Raw genomic sequence first — 11,125 nt, forward strand, 5'->3', positions numbered from 1 at the left:
ATTATATTGGACACATTTTAAAAGTTTAATTTTCTTGAAAAATTTAATGGCATGTAGTAACATTATTGGCAATCTACCATCAACTGAAGAAAGTGGTATGATGCCTGGAAATACTCATACCGATTCACTTAACGATGAGCATGACTTGTCGCAAAATACTGGGATTCTAACTGAAGAATATACTACAGATGATAATACATCACAAGCTGAGATTAATACGGGAACTTTCAACGACAGTGATTCATTAGATAAGGAAGAACCCCAGCTTAGCATGGCAAGTCTAGTAAGCGCCCCATAAATACTAACAAAGGCGTAAATGTAAACCAGAAGATCTGGATATCGACCGATCCAGATCATTGGAAGGAAAAAAATTACAGTTACTAGACTCTGAAACCAACTCTAAACATAATGGTAATGAAAATTGTCATAATGAGTTTCTACCCACGGTTAAAAAAGAATTGGTGAGGATACTAAAATGTGGTTCCGTTTGAAGATGCAAGAGCATCTGTGTAATTGTACCAGTCAAAACTAATTACAACAAGGACAATCCCATACGAATATAGTTGCAAGGATTCCATTTGGTTCACCTACGTCAGATTCCACCCTCTCTAGTTTTCAACTATAACAATGTGTACGTATATCAATAAAATGTTACTCTATTATTCTTGTATACGCATGCGGCTAAGCGCCCTTCAGTCGAGATTGCTTCGTGCATCTGGTAACATTTATCTTAAAATCAGCTGCACAGTGAACATATTTTTTTTTCAGACACTTGCAGTGAACAAAATGTTTCTTTTTATCATCAAAAATTTAGAATGTATTTACAATAAAGCACTTTTATTCAGCCTGCCATTCCATGATGGAGTGCAATTCTTTCCAAGCGCAAATAGAAAAAAGTCGAAATGTAGACATTTTTGATCCATCTGAGTGGTACACGATTATAAGAACAGCATTCAGAAATTTAAAGTACAAAATAATTGAAATGCACCAAACAGCGTTTTTTGATTTTAATAGCTCGACTCAGAAAACTATACATAATTAAGAACTAGATACAAACGGCAACAAAATAGATTGGCTTAAAGTCGTTTGGTTTGAGTTTAAAAAGAAAGCCCAAATAGAGTGTTTTTTAAATACAAAATAAATTCAGAAGCTTTCCTAGAATTTGATACTTCAACTAATATCTCCGTAAGAAGAAGCTCATGTAGAGAACAAAAAGGAGAATTTGATGATCTGGAGAGAATGTATACAAGTATGGCTATCTCCTCAGAAAAACATAAAAATCTCATGGAGTTTTGTCAAGATGTTATTCCCAAAACACATAATGTTTTTTTAAGTTTCCTTAAACTTGTGTCATGGAACATACGGGAATGAAAGCATAACCGATCAAGCAGATAGTGATTAATATTAAAATATTTTTTATTTTTTTGCTATTTGGCTTAATAAAAACTGTTTATTTTTTAATTTTTATTATTAAAAAATTATTTAAGATTAAATGTATCTAAATTTTTTAGTGTAACAAACAACGTTAACATAACGTTATTTTATACTCAAAAAATCTTTCAGTTGATAAAAATCCATTAAAGACTTAGTAATTTGCGTTTACCCTGTTTTAAAAACCTTTGTTATTACTTTATTAGAAACTTTGTTTTTTGTAGTTACGTCACCACGGTTCTAAGTCATCGAATTATGGAAGAGCAGATAGAAATAGCCATTGTAGCTGGAGCCAACGATGAAGAAATATAGTTATTACGTTTTGAAGTCCTTAAGAAATACTGATTATTTTTTATGTTATATTCCCTATACCTAAATGCCACAATTTCGGACTTATTGCCACATTTATTAAAAAAAATTTTAACAAATTATAAAAACAATCTTTTTGGCCCGGGTAAGCACGATTTTCAAGCATCAACAGACCACATACTAGTACGAACAAAACTGAAAATCAGACTAACTGCCAAAAAGAAGCACAAGGATAACAATAGGATCAGATACAACACGCAATGGCTTGACACTGAAGAAACAAGAAAAACCGAAAACAGGAACAATAAACCATGGATTTCAAAGGATACTTGGGACAAGATTGTACAAAGAAGAGAAATTAAACAGAAAATATTAACAACAAAGGAAGATAGAAAAAACGAACTAAAAGAGGAATACAAGAGAAAAGACATTGAAGTCAAGAATGATGATGATATAAAACTGAATTTTCGATTTTCCAGATTGGATATTATTGGATTACAAAACGTATTGCATATTCCTGACTATTTCACTAGACTGTTTTTAACTGATAAAACGGCATAGCAACGCATCGTTTTCTACTGACAAAACTCCTTAGCGACGTGATTTCTCAGCGACAAAATTATGACAGATCCGTCACGAAAGTGTATGGTAATAACAAATAAATAAAGATTATATTTCGTTGATATGGTGCATTAATTGTCTCGTGAAGTAGTCTTGTCGAATATCATTCGAGAGAAAATTATTTCCGGCAAAATTTTCTCCTGGTTTCATTCAAGTTCGTTGCCTTTTGGTAATTTTCGCTTATGAAATTTTGACAAAATCACTCGACTGACGTCTCGTGATTTAAGTCAAAATTAATTCGCGAAAATTGCCAGGCAACAAACTTTGATACCAGTCGAAAATATTGCCGGCAAAATTTTCTCTCTTGTGATGTTATATACGAAAACATTACTACCGAAATTGGAAATAATGTAAATGATCAGTTTTTAAATAACTGTAAGTTCTGTAATAAATTTAAAGTGCAAACTATATAAATATTTCTGTTTTAGGCGCAACAGCATTATACATTTTATTAAAGATACTGAGTCATCCTAGCCGTTTAGTAGATTTACATTTTTTTAATTATTCTGTACAAGCCTTGACGCAGTTAATTAACAAAAAATCAAATTTTATCATAGAAACGCATGGTCCCGCTTGAATAATTTAACCTTCTACCATTGGCTAAATCAAAACAGATCCCAGCTATATGACCAAGTAAGTTAATCTGACAATGGCATTGCTTATATAGCTTTTGGACTAAATTATTTTTCAAGCTGTTTACAAAATAAGGGAAGTACAATAATTCTAAATTGTTGGGTATTCGTAGATGGAACTGTTAGACCATTTGTGCAACAGGATGAATATTATTCTGGACATAAAAGAATTCACTGTGTGAAGAAGCAATCTGTGTTATGTCCAGATGTATTGATTATTAATTTGAAAGGTGCTTTTTGTGGCAGAAGATATGATACTGGAATTTTTCGGAATACTGATCTTTATCAAAAGCTAGACGAAAACCAGTATTTTCAACCAATGAGAATCATATTTTGTATGCTGATCACGCATATGAAATTAGACCACTGCTGTTATCGCCCTTTCCTGACTATCCAGCAAATTTGCAGCAACATGAGATTGCATTTAATGCTAGTATGAAAGTATTATACTATACAGAGTGAGTTTTATGTATGGACATTTATTAACACTCAATTATCTCGAAAACGGCTTGGGCGAATTTTATATATTTTGATAGGGAGGAACTTTCTAATGCGGCCGATATTATAGTGCTAATTACATTGTTGTCATATGTTCCGTTTTTCTGGAAATCTAATAAACTTTCTTATTTCAAATGGAACACCCTCTATATTTTTTGCGTTTTGAAGTCCTTAAGAAATACTGATTATTTTTTATGTTATATTCCCTATACCTAAATGCCACAATTTCGGACTTATTGCCACATTTATTAAAAAAAATTTTAACAAATTATAAAAACAATTTTTTTGGCCCGGGTAAGCACGATTTTCAAGCATCAACAGACCACATACTAGTACGAACAAAACTGAAAATCAGACTAACTGCCAAAAAGAAGCACAAGGATAACAATAGGATCAGATACAACACGCAATGGCTTGACACTGAAGAAACAAGAAAAACCGAAAACAGGAACAATAAACCATGGATTTCAAAGGATACTTGGGACAAGATTGTACAAAGAAGAGAAATTAAACAGAAAATATTAACAACAAAGGAAGATAGAAAAAACGAACTAAAAGAGGAATACAAGAGAAAAGACATTGAAGTCAAGAAGAGTTCAAGAAAAGACAAAAGAACATACTACGATAATTTAGCAACAGAAGCCGAACAAGCTGCAGCAACTAATGATATGAGGAAACTTTATGAAAACACAAAGAAACTCGCCAGGAAATGGGCACCACATAACACACATATTAGAGATAAAGATAATCAAATACTAACAGCAGAAAAAGATATAGCAAGACGATGGATGGAGTGTTTCACTGACTTGTTTAACCACAATGTGAACTCATTAGAAAATATTGAGAAAGAAGAAAACCCGGAACCGTTAGATATTGATGTCTCCAACTTCAGCCGAGAGGAAATAACAGAGAGTATAAAACAACTCAAAAAGGGAAAGGCAGCAGGTTCAGATGATATTGTAGGTGAGCTGTTTAACCCAGATATGCCCAACGTCCTACATATAGAACATTTGAATATATTTTATCTCACTTTCACCTAACTGACAACGTCACTATAAATACATCCGACAAATTTGCTAAAGTTAGGCCATTGTTCGATCACCTCAATGCTGCATTTTTGAAATTTGGTAAATGTGAGGAAATGCACTGTGTTGACGAAGCCATGGTACCATATTACGGCCGCCATGGCTGCAAACAATTTATTCACAATAAGCCAATTCGCTATGGCTACAAACTTTGGGTAGGAGCAAGTAGATTAGGCTACGTAAATTGGATGGAACCCTACCAAGGTGCTACCACAAATATTAGCGAAAAGTATATTGATTATGGAGTAGGGCCATCTGTTGTTTTGGAGTATGCTGACGTTTTAAGAACTAGGTGGCCTAATAAACGGATGCACCTATTTTTTGATAATTTCTTTTCCACGTTATCTTTGTTAGAATTGCTATCGGAGAAAAATTTTAACGCTACCGGAACAATACGTGAAAATCGCATATCTAATGGGCCACTGACAAACTCAAAAGAAATAAAAAAGGAAGCTCGAGGCGTTTTCGATTTCAAAAAAACAGAAAACCAGAACATTATTGTCGTGAAGTGGCATGACAACAGCATTGTCACCCTGTGCTCAAATGCAGTAGGCGTAAACCCCCTGCATAGGGTGAAAAGATTTTCACGAAAAGAACGGACAAATATTCAGGTAAGTTATAGTTTTTTAGATTATTTTTACAAACGCATTTATTTTTTTATTTTCAACAACATGCTTAGTTTCATGACATTTTATAATATTTTAGGTGTCGCAGCCACATCTGATAAACTTGTACAATGCAAACATGGGCGGAGTAGACAGATGTGACCAAAATTTGAGCCTTTATAGAATTTCACTGAGGAGTAAGAAATGGTATTTCCCGCTAGTGGCACACTGTATTGATGTAGCTCTGCAAAATGCTTGGCAGTTGCATAGACAAAGAGGTGGGGACCTTGATCAGTTAAGGTTCCGAAGACGAGTAGCCACTACGCTATTATTACAAAATAAAAAAAAGAAACACATTATAAAGGTCATAAGTCATCTACCGAAGGTTTAGACATTAGGTTTGATCGTATGGATCATTTGGTAATTCCTCAAAATAAGCAAACACGCTGTGCACATTGCCATGAAAAAACAACCACCAGATGTTCAAAATGCGACAAAGGACTCCACGTCAAATGTTTTTTGGTATACCATACAAAAAGTGTATAGTTAATGTAGGTACCCTTAAGTGCCCATCGTCCTACATATAGGACGCCCAAAATTTTGTATATTTATCAAAAAAAATAAATATTATTTTCATCTAATATATTTTAGTTTACCCTAAATTAAACAATTATAAGAAAAAAAATAATTAAAATCACAAGTAGACATAATGGGCATATCTGGGTTAAAGTAAACACTGAAAAAATGATACATTTACTGTATAAACTATTTACTCTGGACTAATTAGCAAAATTCATGGAAAAGTTATTTACCAGCAATTTTATTGCTGGAATCGAATTATAAGATCCTATATATTAATAATATAGGTATGCAAAGTCCGCAGATAGTGTGCTACTTTTTTTATAAACAAAATGGCGCCGACAAATCGTATTTTTTTCAATTATTGCTCTATAACTCAGAAGATTTTAACTTTACAACAAAAACACCCAAATAAAAATTCACCGCAATTAAATTCTGCATAGAGATGTGTTTTTCATGATTTGCTCCGATAAAAATTTTCCTCGGAAAATGCGGATTTTCCTAACAAAAACTCTAATTTTCAAATAAAGTTTTAGGTAGGTAATTATTAATCGATAATTAAATAACTTAGTGACGTCAAAGCTTTCTTGGTATAGATTGTAATTCCAGAAGCCGGTGAAAATTAAACGAATATTTTAGCAACAATTCAATTGTTAATTAACAATTTACGATCGCAATAATAAAAGAATATAATCATGATACATTGATCAAACTTATAAAGATTATAAAGATGAGATGCTTATTTAATATTTTATCGACAAAATATAAATTTCCCTTTTTTTGCATAATCTTTAAATTTTGAAAAAAAAATAGTTATAATACGCTGGTATTATTAGTAAAGTACAAAGACAGGTTATTTACTAGCAATCTTATTGCTGGAATCGAATTGTAAGATCCTATATATTATTAATATAGGTATGCAAAGTCCGCAGATAGTGTGCTACTTTTTTTATAAACAAAATGACGCCCACAAATCTTATTTTTTTCAATTATTGCTCTATAACTTCGAAGATTTTAACTTTACACCAAAAACACTCTAATAAAAATTCACCCCAATTTAATTCTACATAGAAGCATGTTATTTCCGATTTGCTACGACGAAAGTTTTCCTCGGAAAATGTGGGTTTTCCCAATAAAATATCGAATTTTCAAATAAAATTTTTGGGCCAGTAATTATTTATCAATAATTATATAGCTTGGTGAAATAAAAGCTTTTTTGGTATATATTATAAATTCAGAAGCCGGTGAAAATGAAACGAATATTTTAGCAACAATTCAATTGTTAATTAACAATTTACGGTCGCAATAACAACCAAAATAATCATGAGACATTGATCAAACTTAGAAAGATTATAAAGGTGTGATGCCTATTTAATATTTTGTCGACAAAATATAAATTTTTCATTTTTTTGCATAATATTTTAATGTTTAAAAAAATTATTATAAAAAGCTTAACATTTCTCAGAAATTGTTTATTATATTCTAATTTTATAAAATACTTAAAATGCGTATTTCATAGGTCCTGAAAATGAATGCTTTAAAAAAAATTTCCAACCATTTGCAAAAAAGTTATGAAACAGCAAAGTAAATATACGAATTCTCCGTTGTTTATAATTTGTTTTAATTGTTTCAAAGCTTAAAAGTGAGTCTATGGTACAATCTAATTACTCACAAAGAATGTCAAAAATTAGTGCAATGGTTATATTTTAATCAAAGATTAAAAATACTTTTTTTGTAAGTTTTAGCGCAAAAGTAGGCCTGATACAGAGTCGGAGCTAAAATGTTCACTCGAAACGACTGACACGCAGCATACATTATTTATAAAAGTGTACGTCTCGCGCGGCCGGTCGTCGCTCCGAGTGAAAATTTTAGCTACAGTACTGTATTATTCTACTTTCGCGCGTGTAAATTACAAAAAAATATAGTTATAATCTTTAATTAAAATATAACCATTAAACTGATAATCGATATTTTTTTGTAAATAATTAGCTTGTACTTTAAACTAACTTCTACGCTTTGAAAGAATTAAAAAAAATTATCAACACCGTAGTAATCGTATGTTTATTTTGCTGTTTCATAATTTTTTTGCAAATGGTTGCAAAAAAAATTTTTAAGCATTCATTTTCAAGATATTTGAAATGCGCATTTTAGCTATTTTTTAAAATTACAATATAATAAAAACTTTCTGAAAAACGTTAATTTGTTTATAACTATTTTTTTTAAACATTTAAAGATTATGCAAAAAAATAAAAAAAATTATATTTTGTCGACAAAATGTTAAATAGGCATATCATATTTATAAGATTTCAAAGTTTGATCAGTTTATCATAATTATTTTGGTTATTATTGCGACCGTAAATTATTAATTAACAATTGAATTGTTGCTAAAATATTCATTTAATTTTCATCAGCTTCTGGAATTATAATCTAAGCCAAGAAGGCTTTTAAGTCACCAAATTATTTAATTATTAAAACTTTTATTTATCTAAAACTTTATTTGAAAATTAAAGATTTTGTTGGGAAAACCCGCATTTTCCGAGGAAAATTTTCATCCGAGCAGATCGGGAAAAACACGTCTCTATGCAGAATTTAATCACGGTGAATTTTTATGTGGGTGTTTTTGTTGTAAAATTAAAATCTTCGGAGTTATAGAGCAATAATTGAAAAAAACACGATTTTCGGGCGCCATTTTGTTTATAAAAGAAGTAGCACACTATCTGAGGACTTTGCATACCTATATTATTAATATATAGGATCTTATAATTCGATTCCAGCCATAAAATTGCTGGTAAATAACTTTTCCCAAAAATGGCCTATTCTCCGATAATCAGCAAAAACTAATTTGAAAATATATGGAGTCAACAGAAAATTCCCAAAGAATGGACAGAAAGCATTATAATCACTATCCCGAAAAAAGGTGACACCTCAAAGTGCGAGAACTGGAGACCTATAACCCTCTTATTTGTTGCAAGCAAAATAACGACCCATATCATGCTTAATAGAATGAAAAATAAAATAGACCAAAAATTAAGACCAAATCAAGCTGGCTTCCGAGCAAATAAGTCATGTATAGACCAGATCTGCACGCTCAGAATGATCATCGAGCAGTCAGTGGAATGGCAAAGTAAACTATATCTAAACTTCATTGACTTTAGAAAGGCGTTCGATATCCTACATAGAGAAAATTGTGGGAAATAACAGAGAGTTATGGGATACCGGACAAATTCTTAAGAATGATGAAGTTGATTTATGAAAACACCACAGCAAAAGTATTATACGACGGGAATTTAACAGAACCAATCGACATTAACAGCGGTGTAAAGCAGGGTTGTATACTGTCTCCTACTCTGTTCATTATTGTCATGGAGTGGCTTAGGAGAAAAAGCAATAACGGTAAAACTGGGATACACTGGAATACCTTTGAAAAATTAGAAGATCTTGAATACGCAGATGATGTATGCCTACTTTCAGCAAAGAGACAGCATGCAGAAAAAAAGTGAGAAATTAGCCAAAGAAGGTAAAAAAGTGGGTATGGAGATAAACATGAATAAAACTGAATTAATGAAGATTAACACACCGAGAGAAATGGGCATACACATAGAAAACCAAGAGCTGAAATCAGTGGAAAGAGTTCATTACCTAGGAAGTATATTGAACACGACAGGAGGAGCAGAGGAGGATATCCAGACACGAATTGGCAAAGCACAGACAGCATATTATATGTTAAATAATATATGGAAATCTAATGAAATAAAACTGGACACCAAAGTAAAAATCTTCAATAGCAATGTAAAGGCAGTACTATTATACGGATCACAAACTTGGAGAATAACAAAACACAACACTGGAAATATACAATCCTTCATCAATAAATGCTTACGAAAAATTCTAAGAATATTTTGGTCCAACAGAATTACAAACTCAGACTTATGGAAAAAAACGAATCAAGAACCAATACATAAAGAAATAAGAAAGAGAAGATTGAAACGGGTGGGCCATACTCTGCGGAAACCAGACACAGACATAACAAAACAAGCATTGGAATTCCAACCTCCAGGAAAACGGAAACAGGGGAGGCCGATAAATACATGGAAGAAAACAATTATTAAAGAAGCAGAAAACGTCGGCCTAACCTGGAAAGAAGTTAGAGAAAAAGCACAACATCGGCAAAAATGGAGAATGACAGTAGATGCCCTATGTTCCAGTGGGAACGAAGAGGATAAGTAAGTAAGTAAGCACGATTTTTGGTTGTGTTTGGATCATTGAGAACAAAAAAGATCTTTTGTAATTTTTCTCTAAAATTAATCGTTTCCGAGTTATAAACAATGTAAAACTGAAAAAAATCGAATAATGCCGATTTTCAAGGTTCAAGAACACAAGTAAAAAATCTATTTTTTAAAATTTTAAAGTACCTCAATTCAAGCCCAACTCTTCTTCTAATAGCTTGCCATAAGATTTTTTGCCTCATTTTATTGTATAACATTGCTTTTTAATTTTTAATGAAGTGCATATGACAGGACGGGCGATCGAGCTGCATTAACAACTAAAAACAATATTTTAAAATGAAACAATCTCAAATTACTTATCGGTAACTGATAAAATAAGCCTTGAGCTTGAATTTGGGTACTTCGCAGTTTCAAAAATAACATTGTTAATTTGTGTTCTTGAAAATCGTCATTATTCGATTTTTTTCAGTTTTAAATTGTTTATAATTCGGAAACGATTAATTTTAGAGAAAAATTACAAAAGATCTTTTTTATTCCCAATAATCCCCACAACCTAAAATAGTGTTTACCCGGGCCAAAAAAATTGATTTTTATAATTTGTTTAAATTTTTTTTTAATAAATGTAGCCAATACCTTCGAACTTATGGCATTTAGGTATAGGGAATATAAAATAACAGAAATATGCAAAATACAAAGAGGTGTCAGACAGGGTTGTATACTGTCCCCACTGTTGTTCAATTTGTATTCAGATAAAATATTTAAGGAAGCGCTGCATAATTTGGAATGGGATGTGAAGGTTAATGGAATTCTGATAAATACAATCAGATACGCAGACGATACAGTTATTTTAAGTGATGATATGAATGGATTACAACACCTTTTAAATGCCATTGATACAGTGGGAAGAGAGTTTGGCCTAAATATAAACTGTCCAAAAACAAAATACATGGTATTTAGCCGTTTGGCCCATCAAGATTCACGGTTATATGTTGATGGTCATATAATTCAAAGAGTACCCAGTTTTAAATATCTTGGTTGCCATATTACTGAACAACTAGATCCAGATAAAGAGATAAAATGTAGAATCGAGATAGCCCGCACGACATTTTTAAAAATGAGGTCATTCTTCTGTAATGATA

General features: G+C 31.8%; 1 protein-coding gene across 1 annotated transcript; it reads left to right on the forward strand.

Moving 5' to 3' along the window:
- Nucleotides 1–4,510: 4,510 nt before the first annotated feature.
- LOC126892135 (piggyBac transposable element-derived protein 3-like) lies at nucleotides 4,511–5,747 on the forward strand. The gene is made up of 2 exons (XM_050661600.1): nucleotides 4,511–5,187; nucleotides 5,282–5,747. The coding sequence occupies exons 1-2, from the start codon at nucleotides 4,633–4,635 to the stop codon at nucleotides 5,570–5,572; spliced, it is 846 nt and encodes a 281-aa protein (XP_050517557.1). The 5' UTR covers nucleotides 4,511–4,632; the 3' UTR covers nucleotides 5,573–5,747.
- Nucleotides 5,748–11,125: the final 5,378 nt, after the last annotated feature.

The sequence above is a fragment of the Diabrotica virgifera genome, chromosome 9, assembly GCF_917563875.1.
Source record: "Diabrotica virgifera virgifera chromosome 9, PGI_DIABVI_V3a".
In the NCBI taxonomy this organism is placed as follows: domain Eukaryota; kingdom Metazoa; phylum Arthropoda; class Insecta; order Coleoptera; family Chrysomelidae; genus Diabrotica; species Diabrotica virgifera.

What these genes read in the sequence shown, in the direction of transcription:
- LOC126892135 (XM_050661600.1), top strand. Translation starts at nt 4,633, where the DNA reads ATGCACTGTGTTGACGAAGCCATGGTACCATATTACGGCCGCCATGGC. An exon ending in AAGAACGGACAAATATTCAG is followed by an intron (nt 5,188 to 5,281) that starts GTAAGTTATAGT and finishes ATAATATTTTAG; the next exon opens with GTGTCGCAGCCACATCTGAT.